The sequence below is a fragment of the Macaca fascicularis genome, chromosome 1 (assembly GCF_037993035.2).
Source record: "Macaca fascicularis isolate 582-1 chromosome 1, T2T-MFA8v1.1".
In the NCBI taxonomy this organism is placed as follows: Eukaryota; Metazoa; Chordata; class Mammalia; order Primates; family Cercopithecidae; genus Macaca; species Macaca fascicularis.
In genome coordinates, this window is record NC_088375.1 from 216,764,678 (window position 1) to 216,786,836 (window position 22,159).

The 22,159-nt window shown below is 49.7% G+C and overlaps 1 protein-coding gene across 9 annotated transcripts in view; it reads right to left on the reverse strand.

Moving 5' to 3' along the window:
- Window positions 1–22,159, reverse strand: part of IGSF21 (immunoglobin superfamily member 21) — a 271,588-nt gene that overhangs the window by 41,058 nt on the left and 208,371 nt on the right. For 7 of the 9 annotated variants that reach the window (XM_074028261.1, XM_045379447.2, XM_045379455.2 and 4 more), the window contains one exon: window positions 5,181–5,299. The exons of 1 other annotated variant lie outside the window; for it this stretch is intronic. In XM_074028261.1, the coding sequence (XP_073884362.1) occupies window positions 5,181–5,299 (119 nt within the window). Of the gene's footprint in view, window positions 1–5,180; window positions 5,300–18,533; window positions 18,632–22,159 lie in introns of those variants that run through there. One more of the 9 variants, XM_074028250.1, reaches the window with a different exon arrangement.

Consider the following 22,159-nt stretch of genomic DNA (forward strand, 5'->3'; position numbering starts at 1 on the left):
GCTTTTTAGCTTTGGGTTGAAAGGGCCCCACTTGGTGGCAGAGAAATCCTGCCCCTTGGCATTCCAGAGGAGCCAGAAGTGCAGAGTCTTTTAACTTTGGTGAGGATGGGGGTGGGGTGCCTGGCTCTCACAACATTTAATTGATTGTAACAGCGCACCCTCAACATGCTCCCTCCTCCTAACCTGCACCCCCAGAAGAACCTTCAAAATCCTTCCATGACTGTGTATAATGCGTTCCTGGGGCCCAGCACGCAACTTTCAAATTGGCTTACAATTTATCTGCAGCTCGGATAAAAACATTTTAATGACTGTGTGCAGCATATACCCTTGGTGTCACCCACGGGGCTCCCAAATGTCTTTCCCCACCACATAGTGGGATGTTATAGGCGTGAAATTACAGCTGCACTCACGTTTTCATCTGCACCCGGAGGCCTCTGGAAATGGCCGCGTTAGAATGTGCTGAATGTGGACGTGTGGATGGCAGACTGGGGTGCTGGGCTGTCTGGCGGAACTGCTCTGTGCTTTGAGGCAGGTGGGCCCTGGGCCGTCCCCAGCTCCTCAGCTCTCCTTCTCCCCACTGTCCTGAGAGCTTCCCATCGACCTCCAAATCAGGGAGAGGCTGTCTTGCCTCAATTTGGCTGTAGCGGCCCTTGGGGTCCCATGTAGCACAAAAGAGACCCCAGCGTTCGATGACCTCCGTTCGCTTAAAGGGAGGTTCTTTGTGTGTGAACACAATCCCACAGATGAACCAAAGCAATGAGTTGGTTTTAATTTTTGAAACCTGCCCTGAAACATATTTGAAGGAGACGTTCACAGAGATTGGTCTAATTGTGCCTGGTTTGTATCTGCCCCAACTACTATTTGTCGTAAGAGATACTATTTCTTGATCATCCAGAATGTGCCAAGCCTCAGGCCCAGAACATTCTGTTCTATAGATTATCTCATTTAACCCTCCAAGCTCGGCCAAGTCCCATGCCCCTCTGAGCCAGGTCTGTGCAATGGGCTCGCTGTGGCGCCTGCCTCCAAGGCCCACGTGGTCGATGGGTTACAGGAGATGTTGTATGAGAAACACTCAGCCATGCCCCCTCCCCCAGTCCTCCTCTCACCATTCAGGACCTTGGTGAGCTACAGAAGCCACGCTGCTCTGGCACAAAGATCACCCCCACCCTACAAGGCCTGGAGCAAATACCTTCTCTTCCCTGGGCCTCAGTCTCCTCATCTGTGAGTTAGGGATGATAGTAAACCCCATGCTCCGATCTGCAGTGAGGATTGGGTGATGTCCTCAATGTGAAAGCCCCTCTGAAAGTGCTCAAATCGGGCAAGTGTGAGGCATTGCTGTCATCATGACAGTTGGGAAATATCCTGACTCCTTCCATAGGTGAGTGGTGCCAGGACACGCAGACCTTTGGGGAAGAAGCCCAGAGAAGGTGAGTAAGCAGAGACCCCTGTCCCTGCCGCTCCCAGAGACACTCCCTGGCTTCCAGGCCACCGCGGTGCATGAAGCTGTGTTCCCAGAACAGTCATTCCTCAGACTAGTGCAGGGCTTTTCGGAGCTGTGAATGGGGGGCTTCTCTCTGCTGGGGCCAAAACCAGGGGCAAGAGGCAGGCAGCTACAGCTGTGCCCAGGAGTGGGCAAACCAGAGACAGTGATAATAAAAACAACAGAGTCCAAGTAACTGAGCTTTTCAATGATATTCTTGATGGGCTAGGTGTTCTGCAAACTTCATCTACTTTAAGCCTCGCAGCCACCCTAGGAGGGAAGCATCCCCATTCCTATTTTACAGATGGGGAAATCGAGGCCCACAGAGGAAAATGGGCCTGAGTTCACAGAGCACAACTGAGATTGGGACCTAAACCAATGTGTCCTTAACTTGTATGCTAAGAAATCGGGGCCGGGGGGGATCCTCCTGTGTTTGGGGTGAGGTGAGAAGTGGGAGGAGGGAGGAAAAATACATTTGCATATGGGTAAGAGTATAGGCATAGTTGTAGATATGTATAATATCGAATAACCATCAATATATAGATACACACAGAACTAGTATTTTGGGAAATACTTAGAGATTTAGATCAGTGGTCCTCAAAGTATAGCCCCTGGACTAACAGCAGCAGCATCCCCTGGGAACTTGTGAGAAATGCATATTCTTAGGCCCCACCCCAGCCCAGCTGAGTCAGAAGCTGTGGCGGTGGGACCCAGCCATCTGTATTTAACAAGCTCTCCAGCCAGTTCTGCTGCATGCTCAAGTTTGAGAAGTGCTGGTTTAGATCATGAGACTTGGACTTAGAAAGCTGTTAGAACCCAACAAGTCACTTCTCCCCGCTAAGCCTCGGTCTCCTCATAGAATGGGGATCATAAAGTCCTTCAGTTCACAGGGCTGTCATGAGGATACTAAAAGGTAACACACGTGAAGCCAGAGGCTTACACGTTGTCAGGCACATGCACGTGTCCAGGGAGGGACGGGAGACGTGTCAGCTACCGTATCAGTTCCCATGAGCATAGCGAGCCAAGGTGGATCTGCTCCACTGGGGGACAGCTGGGCTGGGAAGACCAACGGCAAGCACAGTGAACTCTGAGCAGTGGCCAGCAGAGGATGGGCTGTGATGGGCGGGTGCAATGCCAGGGAAAATCCTGCCAGGAAAGCCCTGAATTTCCAGGGGTCACCCTTACCCTGCATCTGAAAGTGCCAGGGTGGAAGGTAGGGGTTGCATCACTAGCTTTGCCCCTGCCCGGCCCCTCCTGGAAGACTCAGCTGCCTGCAGAGTCCATGGAGCCCCATCAGACCGCTCGGTAAGTGGAACTACAGCAGCTGCTCCCTCCTTCCCAACGCTCTGGTCTCTGGTGACTGCTGCCTCCCACAGGGAGTGTTCCTGATTCCCAGGCAGTGACACAGAAGGAGAGGAAAAGTCTCAGGCACTGAGCCTGCCAGGAGCACACTCCCTTGCTTAGCAGAGACCATCTGGCCAGTTGTGCAACCTGAGTCAGTACCACGAGATCGCTCTGTGCCTCAGTTTCCTCACCTAGTGGATGGAATAAGAGACTCACAAGTGTCAGAGCTGGGAGGGAGTGTAGGATTATCTGTCAACCCTCTGATGATACATGATATGCTTTGGCTGTGTCCCAACTCAAATCTCATCTTGTATTGTAGCTCCCACCACTCCCCTGTGTTGTAGGAGGGACCCAGTGGGAGATAACTGAATCATAGGGGTCGGTCTTTCCTGTGCTATTTCTCATGATAGTGAATAAGTCTCACAAGATCTCATGGTTACATAAATTTCCCTGCATAAGCTCTCTTCTCTTGTCTGCTGCCGTGTGAGACGTGCCTTTCACCTTCCACCATGATTGTGAGACCTCCCCAGCCATGTGGAACTGTGAGTTCATTAAACCTCTTTCTTTTGCAAATTGCCCAGTCTTGGATATGTCTTTATCAGCAACGTGAAAATGGACTAATACAGTACAGATGGGAGAAATCAAGGCCACAGAGGGAGAATAACCTGCTCAGAGTTCTTTGGTGAAGTAATGGGAAGTGTGGGCCTCATGGAGGGATGGATTTTGAGGACTCTGGCCTTGCTTGAAGGCACCTTAGAGTGAGGCCTTAGCACAGCATCTTCACTGCCTCCAGCAGTGTGACAGAGCTGGCCCTGGAGTCAAGACGCCTGAGTCCCAGTGCAACACTGAGCTGCCTGATATCATAGGAGGATTTTGTGAACTTGGCTGTGTGACTTTAGGCAAGTTGCTTGCTTTCTCTGTGATCCATTTCTGCATCTGCAAAATGGAGTTAATGTGAGCATGTACCCTCGGGTTGGTTGTGAGGACTAAATGATGTAATACATGTAAAGCCCTCAGCCCAATAGCTGCAGAGGGGCCTTCCCTGAGTCCCCTCCCTATGCTAGCAGCCACCCACCTGCAGTCACTCTTTATCCCTTTACTCTGCTTTATTTTCTTCCAGCATGTTGCACGCTCTTTTCAATTCATCTATGAGTGTGTTTTATGCTTGTCTCCTGCAAAATCTCTATAGATAAGTATTTGTCCTATAAGAAGTTTGGGTCCATTCCCTGCTATCTCATAGGTAGGTGCTGGATACATTGTGATGCATAAATGGTTGATTAAGTGCATGTCTCCCATCAGACTGGGAGTTCCTTGATGGTGCAAACTGAGTTATGTCCCTCCTAGGTTCCCTGGTGTGGCCAACCCAGAGCCAGGCACCCAAACGCTGCTAGTTCCTCTATCAGAGAAGCTGACTGGTGCATGAGTAACTGCGAGAGAGGGGCTTTTCCTGGCAACGCCACCTCCTGCATTGTGGCTCCATTGGGAAGCCAGAACCACCACTGGCACACTGCAGGAATCAATGTCCCTCTGGAGGTCTGGCCTTTGGGGGTTTTCTATTTCCCCAGAAGCAGCGGCTTTCAGCGGGGCCTTTATGCTTTCATTGATTGCCTGTGTACCACAGCTTAGTTTCCCTGATAAATATTATTTGATAAGAAAACTGGAGAACACAGAGTCTAGAGTCAAGGCCAAGTCCCCAGCATCCTTGCAATAGAGCCAGAATCCAAAGGTGTGTATCTGACAAGAACATTAGAGCCGGTGGGGGCTTCTGAGAATGCGCAGAGCAGCATTCTTGCTTTACACATGGGGAAACTGAGTCTGGGACTGGGATAGACTTACCCAAGGACCCAGCCAGCTGGAGATAGACACCAGTATTGTTACCTCCATTTTACAGGTGCATAAATGGAGACAAGAGGAGACAGTGAGAACCCTGGAGCTCTGAATCCCAGCCCTGAGCGCTTCCTAATTCGTCTCCAGATCCTATGCCATCTCCATTAAGGCCTCAGGAAGTGCAGGGGGATCTTTTGACTGAGGGGCAGAATGGTTCCCTCTGCAGCAGCTGTGCATCTTGGCTGAGGTGCTGTCCTTCACTCCCTGGGGAGGGTCCTGTTGGGGTACCTGTGCTGCAAGAAGGGGACCTCCTGAGGGGAGGCCCATGGGGGGCAAGACCTCACGGGTCACACCTTGGCTCAGCCTGGTCTGGTTGACCCTCCACGACAAGGGCAGGAGAGGGAAGACACCAGCACAACGGAACTTCTGGTAGATGGCCCCCAGGATGGCTGCTGTGTGCACGCACACACACACTCAAAGACACTCATCCTCCTCACTGAGACGCTGGGTCCAGTGGCCTTGCACTCACCCATGACGTTGAGGAAGATGTTGCCCGATGCCAGGACCACCTTCTCCCTGGTGGCGCGGTCATAGATGCCCACATGGCACTCATAGGGACCGTTGTCTGAGATCCGGACCTCGGGCAGCCTAGGGGAGGCAGAAGACAGGGTGAGGGCCCATCATTGCGGGGCAGGGTAAGGCAGCGCTCAAGGAAACTCATCCTGATGCCCACTGGTGCAGCCTCCACTAACAAACACATGCCTGTGTGCTGGGCTGGGAGGAGGGGAGCATTTATGGAACACCGACTGTATGCAGGCCCTGTACTCAGCCTTTCAGACAGTGAAGGTGTGGACTGTGTTCAGCCAAAGTCCAATCTGTGCTCAGTGGGTCCTGGAGCAGTTGTTTAGCCTGTCGGCTTCCATGGGCCTGGGATGCTGCCCACTTCCAGGGAGTCGTGAGGATGGCATAGGTGAATAGATGTGGGCATTTAGTGTATCACTGCATGAGTATGGGCTCAAAACTGTCACTGGAGGCATCAGCTCCCTCTTTCCTCATGACGGCCTCCACACAGGGTCCATATTTCCATTTCATAAGCAAGGAAACTGAGGCTCGGGACGGAAGTCAATTGCCCCCAACCCTGTATACAGATAAGAACCAGTATGGAAATCTGAATTTCTCTCTCCACACTGCCATGCTGCCACTTCATGCCCAGTCCTGAGATCATGGAAGAGAAAGACAATAAAATTCAGGTCCACAAGGAGCCCCCATCCCAGCGGATAAGGAGGTAGGGAAGCTGATCTGGGTTCCACACTCACATGGAAAAGCATGAGCTTATCTGAGCTCAGACTGGGGAGCAGCCAATCCCACCCCTGAGGTGATGGGAGGGTGTCTCAGAGGAGGTGATCCCTGAGGATGGGAGAGACCACCTAAACCTGCTTTCAGACTTTTCTCCTAGAAGTCCAGAGGGTAGACATTCTAGGCTTTGCTGCCCTTTCCATTATCTGTTGCAATTACTCAACTCTGTCCTTGCAGCACAAAAGCAGCTACAGACGGTGCGTAAACAAATTGGTGCAACTGTGCTCCAATAAAACTTTACTTATGATCATTTTAATTTGGATTTCATATAATTTTCATTTGCCATACAATATCCTTCTTCTTTTTTTTTCTGCAACCATTTCAAAGTATGAAAAGCATTCTCAGTTCACAAGTTGTGAAAAAATAGGCAATGGGCTAGATTTGGCCCGCAGGCTGTAGTTGGACGGCTCCTGTTCTAGATCTTTCTATAGCATCTACAGGGTCAGACCATGTGAAAATGAGTTGGTATGTTCTCTCTCCCCATGGAAAACGCCAGCATGGAGGCTCTTTCCTCCCTTCTATATTGAAAAGAGCCTTGACATGGAGTCAAAGAGAACCAGGTTCCAATTCTGCTCCTACTGTTTGTAAATCATGGGACCTTGGATAAGTCAGTCCATCTCCCCTCTCCATTTTCTTTCCTAAACAGTGGAGGTGCTACTTCCTGTGACTGCAGTGAAGATTAAATGCAATGATGTCACTGCAGGACTTCTGTAAGCACGAACGTTGCACCCAAATGGACAGAGGGACCATTCCGTATTGTTCCTCAGTCCTTCGAAGCTCTGTGAGGAGAGGGAATTCCTGGCAAGTGGAATCTGGACACTTGGATGGGAAGGAGCCTTGGCCTGAAGTTGCAGAGGCTATGTCATTGCTGCATTGGGGAAATACGTCTGTCTTCATGCGAGTTCCAGCCTATTCTGGCTACAACTTAGCGGGACTGGGGTATCTGTTTAAGTCTTAAAAGTTCCCAAGTCATAGCAGGAAACCACGGGAAGGGATCCATACCCACGGCCCTACCCCACTAACCTGCCTGACAAGGACCCCACTGTGGACAGGAAAGAGCAGTAGTTGGTTAGCGCTCAGGCTCTTGGGCGTGTGACCCTGCTCTGCCACCCCTGAGAAGGGAGGTTCTTTCAATCCAGTTCTTCATCCTCCCTTCTGCCTCCTGGACACACTTCCCATTTTGCTCTTCCACCTGTTTCTGCAGAGCAACGTAACCTCAGCCTCACTCTTTTTTTCTGTCCTTTTAGCTACCTGCTTCATCTTTGTCTTCTGGCTCCTTTTCCCCTGTGACTCACTGTCCCCCAACACCTGGGCTGCCAGCCTCTTTTTCCATCACTGTCGTCTTACTGAGCTGAGCCAGCCCATCCCTCCCACTACCCAGCACACATTAGCATAAACAAACACCTTCATTTACATAGAACACACAGAGGTTGACATCTGGTCTACCGACTGTCAAGGAAGGACTTAAAGAATGGGGACTTTGTTGAGAAGACGCTGTCTCCCTCCACTCCCTGATCTCAGAAGAAAGAGCACAGTGACATGGGAACAGCAGGGGACCAGTCTCCCCTCCGGGAATGATTTTCTTTGTGTGTAACTCAGCTAGACTGAAAAAATAGCCTCTTTACTGGGCACCATTACTGAGTGACAGTCACCTGGAGTGACATACTTTAGATAAAAAAAAAGGGTGGGGGGACTCAGAGAAAGATGGCATGACTTACCCAAGGCCCCATGGCTTACAAACAGTAGGAGCAGAATTTGCACTTGGTGACACTCATAGCTGTTGGTTATAGAGACAACCTGCTTAAATGACTTTTGTAGGTGACAGAAGTGCAGGTGGCAGGTTCAGGTGACAGCTCTGCAAAGAAACAGGCTCGGGAGACATGTGTAGCTGGCAGCTCCCCAGATGAGGTAATAAGATAATAATAACATGGTTGACACCCAGGCAGATACGTGCAAGTAACCGCCACCTAGGTGATGGCTGCAGAAGATGTGTTTATAGTGTCATGTTTAGGCAACTGCCACCCTGATGACATGCTCAGGTGATAGTAACGTAAGCAATATGCTTGGGTGACACATGTAGGTGACACCTCACAGGTGGTATAGAAGACAGCTCAGGGTACACCTGGATTGCTGCTTTATGAAAAAGGCAGCTTCTCACTGAGGACTATGTGTACAGCACCAGATGCTCCTTCTCCCATCAACTGAAGGAGCAAGCCCAGGTTCCCTAGTTCCTCCGATGTCCAGACCTGTCCTCCACCATTAGCCCAAGGCACATTCTTGGGCACCCTCCTTGACATCTCCCATTTCCACACCCTCCAAATACAGACAGTGACCAAGTCCTGGGTGTTCTACTCTTAATAGATCCTGAACCATTCACTTCCCTCCATCTCCACAGTCAGCATCTCTTCTCACCTGGAATATGGAGGCAGAGGGTTTACTGGGCTTTCTGTCCCTGGTAATCTCCCTCCTGATCCATTCTCCAGATAGAATCCAGATCTTTTCCAATGCAAATGAGATGAATGGTACTCCTCTATCTAAGTCCCATCAAAGGCTCTCTCTGCTTTTATGACAAAGACATTATACGAAAAAGATACTTGCACACGCATGCTTATAGCAGCACAATTTGCAATTGCAAAAATATGGAACCAGCTCAAATCCCCATTAATCAATGAGTGGATAAAAAACTGTGGTATATATCTATACTATGGAATACTATTCAGCCATAAAAAGGAACAAAATCATGGCATTCACAGCAACCTGGATGGAATTAGAGACCCCTATTCTAAGGGAAGTACCACAAGAATGGAAAACCAAACATTGTATGTTCTCACTCATAAATGGGAGCTAAGCTAGGAGGATGCAAAGGCCTAAGAATGATACAATAAACTTTGGGGATTTGGGGGAAAAGGTGGAAGGTGGGTGAGGGATACGAGACTACAAATTGGGTAAAGGGCGTACTGCTCGGGTGATGGGTGCACCCAGATCTCACAAACCACCAGTAAAGAACTTACTCATGTAAACAAACACCACTTGTTCCCCCAAAACCTATGGAAATAAAATAAAATAAAATGGAGAATATAAAAAATCTTCTAAATAGAAATAAAACTGTATATTTAAAAATACGAGACAACAATATCAATTCAATAAAAACATTTTAAAAGGTAGTAACATTTGCCAAAACCTATCAAATGCACAACACCAAAAGTGAACCCTAACGTGAGCTATGGATTTGGGGTGATAATGGCATATCCATGTAGGTTTGTTGATGGTAACAAATGTGCCACTGAAATGGAGGAAGTCAGTGGTGGCAGAGGTTGTCCATGTGTGGGACAGGGGCAGGTGGGAACTTTCTGTACTTTCTGCTCAGTTTTGCTGTGAACATAAAGCTGCTCTAAAAAATAAAGCTATCAATAAAAATGGCAAAAAGAGAGATAAGAATCGTCATCTTTGCCAATAGGGCCCAGCACACTTTGTTCCTTCTACATCTCCAACCATGCCTCCCACCTTCCCTTATCCACACCCCTGCCCCTTCCTCCAGCCATGTCTCACACTTTCCCTTCTCCCACACCCCTGCTCCTTTCTCCAGCTACAGTGGTATTCTTTCCATTCCTCCCATGAGCCAAATTATTTTCTAAAAAGATAAAATTTGTATTTTGGATAAGTTTAGAATTACAGAAGATTTGCAAAGATAACAGAGATCGCTGTATACCCCTCATCTGGTTTCCCCTGTTACCACCTGACATGGCCAGGATCCCCCCCCCACCCCCAACCTCCAACCAAGGCAGATTCTAGTTCTCATTGGCAGATCCAACAGCTGCCAGGTCACAGCTTTGATTTGGACCAATCCACCTCTTCTCAGCACCTCATCTAAAATTTTGCCTTTTCTGTTGTCTTTCTAAAGTGGATTAAGTGGCCCAGAGACTCCCTTTCCCCAGAATTGAGTGGCATTGATCTGCATGATGAATAGCAGGCTTTCCACAGATAGCAGGGACCCGAGGGGGGTGAGGGTGAGGAGGCCTGCCCTCATCAGCAATGGGCTGCAATCAATAAACTATTAATAACTGCAAAGGTTTCTGGAGAGATCAGTGTAATGCAGTTTAGTAGCTGGAGTTTACCAACACTGATGGCGTCTCTGAAGGGTGAGTAATTGTGTTTTTGAAAAGTCAGGCACAGAGAGAGAGCCGATGCTGCATGCCCCCTGGCCTGCATGCCTTCACTAGGTAAGGCCGTGCAAGGGCTGGGCACTGCAGCTTCTGCTGAATCTAGGGCCAGGGCTGTAGGCCATCCACATTCAACAGAAGTATGCCATGCCCTAAGCTGAGGCTTGGATTGGGAATGGGTACGGGGATGCTGGAGATTTTGGTCCCTGCCTCCATGCTTTTGCCTATAATGTTAAGCTCTATAGGATCTACATTCAGATGCCACCTCCACCAGGCAGGCTACCTTGACTGCCCAGCCCTCCGAAGACATAATTCATCTCCACCACTCCAGGGCTGCATCTGTCTCTGGGAGCACACACCTGTCCATGTCATGCTGTAGTATAACTTGTTTGTTTTCCCTCCCAAGCAAGGAAGGAAGGTCACTTGGTAGGTGCTCAAGGAGTATCGCCTATATGAATGACGTCAGTGGAAACAGGCTGCACCAGGAGTCAAGAGCCCTGGGCTCTAGTCTTGGTTCTGCACCTGACTAGCATGTGATGTTGGATGAGGTCCTTTGGTTTCTTTGAGCTTCGGTTTCTCCATCTGATACATGGGTGCTATGACACCTGCCTTGTGGGATTACAGCCACTGGGGAGGTGCCAATATGTGTAAAGAGTTACGGTAGGAGGCACTGCACTGAGCATTTTACCCTCTCTAACTGAATTTTTGCTACATAGAGTGAGTAGGTGGCATGATTTGAATTCAAGCCAGATGGAGGCTGGAGCCCATGAGTGCTCTCCCCCACTGCCTCCAGATCTTCCTTTATCAGCAAATTGATTTGAGCTTACTGGTCTCCGAATTTGCCTCCATCGCTCTTGAGTGTGTTTCTATTCTGAGGCTTGCCACCTCTCTAGGTAATGAGAGCCATATGTTTCCTCCCTGCTGGGAGAAACAGGATGGCCTTTTATTTTCCTAAATTTCCTGCTCCAAGCTTCTGGCGGGGCCCTTAATGCTGATGACTGAGGTTTGCTGAGCAAGTCCTGTGCACATTCTCCACGCCCTACACGAGTTTACAGCCTCTGCTTAGCCTTCTTTTCCTGGCTTCGTCTTTCCACTGGGAAGAGTCCTAGATTTTCATAGAACGAAGACACTGGAGGGGAGGGTGGAGCTGTGAGGACACAGGAAATGAGTTTGATTTGCTTTTCCTGTGCTATTGAAGAACCAAGTGATCCAATATTTGACTTTTGCTGAGAACTGAAGCCTGAATGAATGAACACATACCAGTGCACTTACAACAGGGCCTGGCATGCTGGGGGTGCTTGTCATATTCTTCTCCTTACACTGTGAATTGATGAAAATTTTAAAACAAATTGTCAAGCACCCACCATGTACTACGCACTGCTTGTGGTGTTGAGTATATACCGGGGAACAAGACAGACAAAACTATACAGGCGGTCCCCGACTCACAATGGTTCAACTTATGATTTTTCGACTTTACGACAGCGTGAAAGCCATACGCACTCAGTAGAAACCAGCCGTACGACCGTTCCACTGTTCAATTTCAGTATGGTATTTAAAACATTCCATGAGATACTCAAGTCTTCATTATAAAATGGGCTTTGTGTTGGATTACTTTGCCCAAGTGTAGGCCAATGAAAGTGTTTTCAGCACATTTAAGCTAGGTGAGGCACTAAGCCATGATGTTCTGTAGATCAGGTGTTTTAAGTGCATTTTTGACCTAAGATATTTTGAACTTATGATGGACTTATTGGGACGTAATCCCATCGTAAGTCCAGGAACGTCTGTACTTTTAAATGACAACACTGTAAAGATGCCTTTTCTCTGGAATCTGCCTCCTGTCTACATCTGTCTCCTTCTTAAAGGGAGGAGGCTGGATGTTAATTAACCTGTCCCAGGATCAAGGTCATTAAAACAAACATCAATCTCATCCTGTCGAGTCTCAGGGGTTTTGCAATGTGTTAGGTGAGTTTACCCTGATGCTAAAGGTCTCCTGGGATCCTTGCCTTTGTTTGTTTCAATTTTATTAATTGCTTTATTGAGGTGTAATTAACAAACCATAAATTGTACCTACTCAACATTTCCACAGTTGATAAGTTTTGACATACTGAAACCATTGCTACAATCAAGATAATGAACATACTCATCTCTCCTAAAAGGCTCCTTGTGCCCTTTTATAATCTATGCCCCTCATCCTCAGGCAGCCATTGATCCTCTTTCTGTCACTATAAATCATGATTCCTAGGATTTTATATAAATGAATCACAAAGTGTGTATGATGTTTTGCTTGTTTTCTTCCACTCCTCGTCATTATTTTGAGATTCATTCATGTTGTTGCCTTTACCAATTGTTGCTTCCTTTTCCCTACTGGTCAGCATCGCATTTCATGACTACACACAATTTGCTTACCCATCCTTCTGTTGATGGACACCTAGATGGCTCTCTCTTCATTAAAACGGAGCCTCGAAGGCCTGGCAGCTACCTGGATCGTCTTTGTTAGCCCAGGGAGAGGTTCTGTGTGTGCAAGTGAGGACATAGCACGGTTGGTCCTACAACTTTATAAGACACTGCCCAACTGTATTCTAAAGTGACTGCATGATGGCTTCTTGGTTTTTCTTGGTTTTTGCCCACACTGCTCAGTGCCTTCTTCTAGAAGCAGCTCACTCCATGTTGTCCCTCGTGCCCTCCTGCCAACCTATTCCTACTTGCTAAGTGTTGCTGTCAATTTGCAGTGAGCTTCAAATAACAAGTCCTGTTGGAACTGTGTGTGGAACATGGATAAAAAGGATTGGAGAAGAAGAATGGGGAGCTACAGGATTTCTCTATGAGAAAAGGGTGCATGACATTTGCCTGGGTGCCCCTGATCCTCTTTTCTTTTAGTCTTCCTCCAAATTAGAGGATGTCGTGGCACAGGTGGCTCATCGATGTTTCCTTGCCTCCACCCCACTGTCTCTGCTTGGCCCAGAACCTCTCCATTTTTGTCTTCATTCTTGCCACCATCTCCCTGCCTGAGGCCCCCACCCTGCTGTCAGAGTGACCTTATGACGGTGAAGATCTGGCCTGTCCTTTCCCAACATAAAACCTTCCTGCAGCTTCCATCGACTGGAGGAGCAAGCCCAAATTCAGTCTGACTGCAAACTCAGATATGGCCCAGACCCAGAAAGGAGGAAGGGAGGGACAGATGGAGGGAGGAACGTGGTGTGTGGCTTTGCATCTCTTGCCAAAATTCAGCAACCAAAGAAGAAGACTCTTCAGGACCAAACTTTCTTAATCTACCCAATTTAAAAAGCATTTTGTAGTTCAGACGTCTTCATTTATATACCCAGTATCTCATTCTGGGCTAACAGAAAAGATTCAGGTAGTGATGGGTCCTTTGAGGCTGTGCTTTAATGAAGAGATGAGAGAAGCTTTTCATTTGTATAACCATTGTTTGCATGGAAACCAAGCTTCTAAAGGACTGGGGACAGAGTCGTTCCTGCAAGTAGGTTAAACACACCCCCTGCAATCTTATGAGCCAAGTGGCTGCCTGGGCTCTGCCCTCCCTCATTCCTGCTGGAAAGATCCCAAGTGTGAAGTAATGAAGTTTTACTGTTTCTGTGCCTGCCACGCATTCCTGATGGGCTGCTTCTTTCCTGAGACCTGGGCCTTGTTTCTCACTCCTTCCAACACCTGCTCACTCTCCAAGTTCAGGGTCATGCCCTGTGATACGGGGACAACATTTGCAGAATGCTTGCTCCACCTGGATAGAGCCGTGAGGCAGAGCTAATAAAACTGGCCATAAAGTGTCTGGCCACTTTGGGTACTAGAGGGATGTTTGCTAATAAGACACATGGAAAGGGTTTGCTACTCCCTGGAAATAAAAGGGGGGTGCGGGCGGGGAAGAGGTCTCTGCCCTTCCCCCCACCTCCTCACACCTGTGTAATCTGCACAACTGGCTGGGAGCTGTGGGTGGCTCAGGTCAGTTAGCTTGGCCCGGTGGCCCAGGTGTGCACCTGCTCAGCCAGCCCTGGCTGCTGCCTATCCCCGGCTGCCCTCACAGCGTCTTGCTTTTCCATCGCAGTCCCTGGGTGAGGAAACATACCTCCCAGGACTGGGGAATAGATTGGCTACTGGGGGTAGCATTTGTGGTAGCTGGCAGACCTGGGAAGACAGATGGAGACAGGCAGGAAAGGGCCTCCCTAGACCTTGTGGTGGGGTGGCATCCCCTACAGGAGACCCCAGGGGGATGCTGGGATGTACAAAAATCCCCTGAGGATCTAGCTCCAATGCAGATTCCGGTGAGCCTACAGTTGGAGTCTCAGTGAATCAAAAATAGCTGGTGCACTTTTCACCAAGCAATGCTGGGGAGTTGCGGTCTAATTTTTCCCCCAGCCACATAGGAAAGAGGCATGGTAGAATTGTTCCGGGGCCCTGAGAATTTCTAACCAGCCCCCAGGTGCTGCTGCTGCTGGTCAGAGAAGCCCGCTCGAAGACTCAGGGCCTCAGTCCTTCTCCCTCCCCATCAGTCCATCCATCTGTTTACCCTTGCCCTGCCCCGCCACAGACACACTGGGTGTTCTCCTTCCATTGGCTTCACCAAACCCCAAATACCAGAGCCCAGTGCTTGGATGTTTTTGACAGAGTGCAGCTGCCTAATGAATATCGTTGAATGGAAATTACTTGAGGACAGGGGTTCTTTCAAACACCAGGGACTGCCAGAAAGCTGGCCATACACAGACATGGCCCCTGCACTAACCAAATGCTGAGCCTCGCTCTGCTCTCCCAACCCCTGCTCTGTACCTGCTTCCCATCCTCCAGCTTCTGAAAGAGATGACGACGCACTTCGCTGTCTTTCCCTGCCTGGTGGAGGTGGGTCTACACTCGAGCTCAGCCCGGAAAGTGGGACCTAGACTCCAGACCTAGCTCAAGAGCACATTGTCTCATCCTCCCTGGTGTGAACTTGACTAAGGTCACCTTAACAATGGCATCAATATATTCCTGGGGACCTGCCTGTGAAGGCGAAGTTTCAACTGCAAGGATACCGATGACAGAACAACTCGAAATCCAGAAATGACCCCCTCCCCTCCTTTTGGCCAAGCCCTGGGTTTTCTCCTCCATCAGACCCTTTCCAGGGACACAGTAGGGACACACTTCCTCCGGGAGGTGTGGGGCCACTGGACTGCACCAAGCAGAGAAGCAGGGGGACACAGGAGACCTTCACTTGAGCTAAGGGACCTGTCTTGTGAGCACAGAATGTACATGAAGCTCTGTTCCTTTAATAGCTCTCCCAGAAAAGCCTGGTCTTAACCAGGGTGACCAGCTGGTCCTGGGTTGTCCAGTCAAGAAAACTAAAGACAGTGATTTATGCAAGGCCAGGCAGCAATCAGCAACAGATCTGGGAAGGAGAGGCCAGGCCACCGGGGCCAGTCAAAGGTTCTGGGAAATGGGGGCTCATGACCGCCCCCTGCAGGCGGTTGGAGGCTTGGCGATCCGGCGATCTTGTTACAAAGCTGATGCATCCAGAGGCTCAGTGATCCGCAGCCGTGGCTGCTGTGAGCCAAAAGTCTCAATGAGTCAAGGCATCTCAATGAAACAGAAATACCTGGTGCTCTTTTCACCACACAACGCGGGAGAACTTGGGTCCAACTTCTCCCTCAGCCAAATAGGGAAAAGACGTGGCAGAATCATTCCATGGGGCTGGGAGCCCACTGCCTGGGGTCTCCGGCCTCCTTCCAGCCATTCCTCTGGCTGGGGAGCCAGTCAGGAGCCCGGCCATTCTCAATGTGGTGGGCTTCCCTGAGAACACTCAGCACAGATGGGAGGCCTCCCAGGTTGTATAACCTGGGAGTGGGGAGTGGGGGAGTGGGACCCGGAGGGAGAGGAAGGGATGGGGCAGCACTGGGCAGGGGGACTGGAGCCTCCGGAAAAGCCCCACTATCTAAGAGCTGAGTCCCTCAACACTGAGAATTTTATGACCTTCCTCCTTGTGTGTTTTCGCCCTTTCCAAGGCTGCCTGAACTATTTTTCTTCAGGGTCTTTAAAAAGCCATTGGTATGATTTTCCCCGCCCCCCCCAACCTGAAAACTGTTTCTGTCATACAATTGCTCAGTGGGTACAAAATATCTGTGGCATCTATTGGAATGCAGGGCTGGCTAGGAGGGGTACCAGAGAAAGGAGGCACAGAGGGGAGAATTTCCAGAACACTCCAGCCAATGCCCTTTCCACCCTGCCCCCAGCTCCCTCCCTAAGCCCTCCCCTCACCCTCTCCAGGGAGCCTGGGGCCCACCTCAGGCTCCTTGGCCATTTCCTCCTGCTGACCATGAAGGGTGAGGACGAGGGGACAACTCTCGACTCACACTGGGCCACGTTTGAGCCACATCTTTCTCGGTTCTATCTGCACACTGCAAGGGGACCTTTGGGGCTGGACGGGTGGGGCTCACCACACTCCACTCTGCCTCCCAGGACTGTGTGACCTCAAGCAGGTCATCAGCCCTCAGCTTCAGCTCCTGCACCTCAAGTCCTTTGTCCTGAGGCCCTGGGTGGTGAAGCTGGGACAGGACGAGGTCACCATGGAAAGCTCCTTTACTCCTGACCAGAGGAGTGCCCCAGACTTGCCAGTCATGATTTACCAGTGGGCAAACTGGCAGGGACCTATTTCCAATGTGAGAAAGCGCCTCTGAGAAATCAGGTTTTATTTTCCAATGATGAATTCCCCAAGAAAAACCAGAGAGAGCTTAGCTTGGCATCCCAGATCACCCAAGCCCAGGAAGTCAGTGACGGGCCCTTGGGTGGTGACATATTTGGGGTCGCTGGCCCCGACCGCTCTTTCCCGCCCTGGCTAGCCACTGCTGTTCACCTTGGGCCCTGAACCTGCTTCCCTGTTCCCAACCTCCATCTTTCGCTGGCTGACCCCTTCCCCTGACTTCCTGGCCCATTGCTTCCTGCTCCCCTTCACCCATTCCGACACCTCCCGCTCTTCTCCACCGGCTTCCTCTCCAGGTCTCTTTTCCAGACACTGGCTGCTGCCATGGAAACCACTTCCTCCTCCAGGTCCTGATTGATCCACTTAGCCCCTCACCAGTCAGCCTGTTGGACTCAGGCTCTGGGTTCAGGGGTGGGCAGGGGCAGGAGGGCCCAGGGTTCTGAGTGCTTTTCCCAGCTTCACGTGATGCCATCTCAGGACCGGCAGGCAGGGGGCATGGAGCACGTGCTCTTCAGAAGAAGACTCCGTGTGGTGGGGAACCAGGAGCCAGGTGGTCGGTCAAAGGGAAATGAGACCAAAGAAGCTGGGCAGTGAGCGAACTCGGAAGGCTGGGCTCGTGGCTGAGCTCACCGCCTCCTTCCTCTCCCTCGTGATTGCTTTATTTAACAGGAATCTCTATCTCTGCCTCTGCCTCTCTACTTGGCGGTAGGTGAGAGCTGGCATCAGGAAGGCCCCAAGCCTGTTGGAACCAAGCCTGCCTCCAGCAGAAGAGGGAAGACGGGCGTGGATGGTGGCTGCCTCTGGGTTTCCCGGTTTTCCTCAACCTGTTGTTGCTATGATCTTTTTCCGTAAACACAGCTGTGCCCCTACTGTGTGCAAGGTCAGGGTCAGGTCCCTGACCTGATGCAGGTCTCATTCATCTGTAAACCGGTGAGAGGTTCACTGAGCACCTCCTGTGTGCGAGACCCTGTGCGAGGCACTGAAAACTGATCTCATTCAACTCTCAGGGAAAGCCCTTTGCAAGAAGAACAATAATAGCTGATGCCTCTCTAGACTTTCCCATGGGCCAGAACCGCCCAGCTTTAACATGCTGTAGTTGAGTGATCTGGGACAAGTTATTTAATGCCTCAGTTTCCCCATCTGTAAAACTCAATTTTACAACAATCCCATGAAGTAGGTGTTATTATTGTCACCCCGACCTCACAGATGAGGAAACTGAGTCACAGGGATGTTGTTTATAACTTGTTGGCTGAGGTTACTCAAGCAGAGAATGTCAAAGCTGGGCCCTGAACCCTGCAGCCAGGCTCCATAGCTGACACCTGCCAGGGTCTAAATGTTTGTGTCCTCCTCAAATTCAGATATTGAAACCTAATTACCAATGGAATTGTATTAGAAGGAGGGGCCTTTGAGAGGTGATTAGGGTGGGATGAGCTCCCCCACAAAAGAGGCCCCAGAGAGCGGCCTGGTCTCTTCCACCATGGGAGGACACAGCCACTTTCTGGCTCATGGGGTGAGAAGGCTCCATGTGCCAAGTAGCAGGCCCCCCGCCAACCGGGAATCTGCCTTGACCTTGGGCTTCCCGGTCTCCAGAGCTGTGAGAAATGAATGTTTGTTGTTCATAAACCACCTGGTTTATGGTATTTTGTTATAGCTTTCCAAACGGATGAAGACAGTACCCTTAACTCACATGCTGGTTGCTGTTTGAGGTGCGTGTAGCACACAGAGAGGCCCAGGCTTCTGCAAGGTCACACCATCAGTCAGTGGCAGAACAGAAACAAACTCTTTCAGGCTGGAGAGAGAGTCATAAAGGGCAGGCAGAGTGAGTGGGGACTCTGGGGTCATCGAGGCATTAGACTGTGGCTCTAGAGAAACATGGGGGCCTGGCTCTGCTTCTGGTGACCAAGGGCAGACCCTTTTGTCTGCAGGGACCATGTTTTCCCTGGAAGCAAACTCCAGCAAGGACGTATCACATGGGTCTCTCCAATATGGGGCCACAGCCCCCAACGCCAAACTCTTCCACCACAGTTTGACAAAATGATCAGAAAACAGGTTCAAAGAGATGGTCCTTGACCCCTAGAAAAGCAGGTAGCTTGCCAGAACACTGCAATTCAGACAGAAAGCTCTGAGCTGACTTGGCCTACCCGTGTGGATGTCAATCAGCCCAGTTTCCTGCAGGGAGAGAGGGTCCAGGTGAAATATCCTCAAAGCCTGAGATGGACACAGCAGTCAACCGGCATTGTATCATTTAGTACCTACAACCACCCATTGAGATCAGAATGATGAACCTCGTTGAACAGATTAGGAAACTGAGGCCCAGGGAGGCCAAGCAATTTGTCTGAGGTCACGCAGCTAATTCCTGGAGGAACTGGGCAGGAACTCAAGTCCAGGGGTCCATCAACAAGATAAAATATTTGAGAGTGGCTGGAGATCTCTCTCTTTCTGTGTGTCTTTTGGGATGGCCCAGGGGCAGCTTCAGAGCAGGACTGATGACTCCAGTTGGGCAAAGCAAACCTGAACATTCCCTGCGAAGCTGCAGTTAGGCCTGGGGCCCCCACAGGAGGCCTTTCCCAACCAGGTCAGCTGATGGATGACCCGAGGCCGAACCTGACTCCCGCCGTTTCATCAAAGTGGAGCTAAAAACAGCTTTGCTTTGGCAGTGGAAAATTGAAACTCCGAGCTTCCTCTTAAGGCTCTTAAACAGGTCAGCCCACCAAAAGCCCAATCCTTCAATCTGGGTTCTCTTAAAAAGTAGGGCAGGCCAATTATGTTTGACTGTCCTGCGCTACGTGGTGCTGAAGGCGGGGAAGGTCAGGCCAGGGTGCCCAGGGCTGCCAGCAGATGGGAGACAGAGGAGCCAGCCAGCTTCTCCCATCAGCCTCTTTGTTAAAACAAAATTAAAATGCCTGGACTCCTGCTGGCACCAAGATCCCATCCAAGGTAATAGGTATTTATCTTAGCGTGTTTGGCTCTGGGCTCGGTGCCATGGGGAGATGGAAACTAGAAGATACCTGGATTCCTGTTCTGTCTCTCACACATAGCACAGTACCCAGCACTGAGAAGGCAATAGCTGTCCGGTCATTCATGCATCCAGCATATTGTTACTGAGTACCTACTATGTACCGGGGTCTATCCTAGGTGCTAGGGGTACAGCTGTGAACAATAGAAATGAAAACCACTGTCCTCGTAGAACTTGTATTTTAGTTGAGGGACACAGACGGTGAACAAATTAACATTTGAAAAATATAGCAGGTCGGCGATTACAGGTGTATTTAGAAAAATAGAGATAGGACAGGGATAGGGAGTGCTGGGAGTGGAGGGGGCGCTTATATTTAAAATTTGAAATTGCTGGGAGCTCAGGGAGGCTTCACTGATGAGCAAAGTCCTGACACAGGGGAGCCACGTGACATCTGGGGTAGAATAGATGAAACAAACGCACAATCGCTGAGCTTATATTAAGTACCACAAACTCTCCTAGGCATATTTACGCTCGTCATCTCCTAGTGAATTCCTTGGAACAACTTAATGAGACGAACAACAGTACATAAATTTTTAATGAAGTAGCAGAAGCTCAGTGCCAAAGTCAAAGACAAAGTTTCGTCTTCACAGGGTTACAACCTGTGTAAAGAAGTTGAACAATTCAGCAGCTATGCTTCTTTTCATAGTAATAGTTACTATGATAATTTGCTGGACACATGGTTGCCCAAAATAGAAACTACACTTCCCAGCTACCATTGCAGCAAGTGGCCACGTGACTAAGTTCTGGCCAGTGGGATGTAAGTAGATGTGTTACATGCAAATTCCTAAAGGGTTCTTATGGGTGGGGGGGGGGAGTGTCCTTCTTCTCTTCCTGCTCCCTCCTGGCTGGAATGTGGATGTAATGGCTGGAGCTGGTGCAGCCTTCTTAAACTTTGAGTTGACCTTCAGAGTGGAAACCATGCACAGTGGAGCATCAAGAGGGAAGGAGCTTGAGTCCCTGACACCATGGAGCACCCTCTGTCCTTTAGACAGGCTACCTGGGACTCTTAGGAGAAAGAAAAATAAACTCTTATCTAGTTTAAGACATACTCACTTTGGGTTTTTGTTGCATGGAGCCAAAACTAGTTCTCATTGATATCATTTCAGACAATAAAAAGTGGTGTGGACGGTCGGGGAAGGAAGGGGTCATTCCCTGGTTTAAATCCAGCCATTATTTAGGGTGGCTGTTTACTACAATTTGGGAATAACTGGTATAAAAACCACATTTTCAGCATTTTAAAGCAAAGCCAAACATATAGATTTGTATGTAAAATCTCCTGGTTTTCAATAATTTGTCATTGATTTAATTAAAAGCATAGTTTTAATTAAAAATTTTCAATGTTGGTCAAATAGAACACGTTTACAGGCTAGTTCTGGGGTGTGAGTTCCTGGTTTGTAAGCAAGGTCTGGTGAGGAAAGGGCCCCACAGGAGAGAGTGCGCAAGTCAGCGAGTGTTAGAGCTGGGGCTGTCGGGACCTCAGGGTTGATCCTGCCGTGGAAGACGTGGGGTGGCATCCACCTGAATGGGCGAGTGCCCAGTGGATTCAAATTCATGGAGTGAGCCCCTTGGATTCTCACCAAGGTCTAAGCAGAAACAGTCCCATTTTGCCAAACACACACACACACACGCACATGCATGCACTCTATCAGTGGAGACAAGGCCTGCAGAAGTGAGCAGTGGCTTGGCAAGCTGGTACATTTTTTTTTTTTTTTTTTTTTGAGACGGAGTCTTGCTCTGTTGCTCAGGCTGGAGTGCAGTGGCCGGATCTCAGCTCACTGCAAGCTCCGCCTCCCGGGTTCACGCCATTCTCCTGCCTCAGCCTCCCGAGTAGCTGGGACTACAGGCGCCCGCCACCTCGCCCGGCTAGATTTTTGTAGTTTTTAGTAGAGACGGGGTTTCACCGTGTTAGCCAGGATGGTCTTGATCTCCTGACCTCGTGATCCGCCCGTCTCGGCCTCCCAAAGTGCTGGGATTACAGGCTTGAGCCACCGCGCCCGGCCAAGCTGGTACATTTTAATGGACACATCACAATCAACAAAAACCCTCACTATCTGTCTCTTCTGCCAATTGCCAACAACGTAAGGAGAGGTGGGTTTTGGTGGTAGTGAGGGCAAGGTGAGAATAAGAAAAGAAGTAACTGTCCACCCACCTGCGAGTTTGGGAGGGAGGGCCAGGGGTTCTTCCTCATTCCCACAGCTGCATCATTTAGCAGTTACACTGGTTCAGGAAATGCCAATGGTTGGCCCACAATCCTGGTTTGGGAAGAGCCATCTATAGTCAACATGACTACCTGCTGG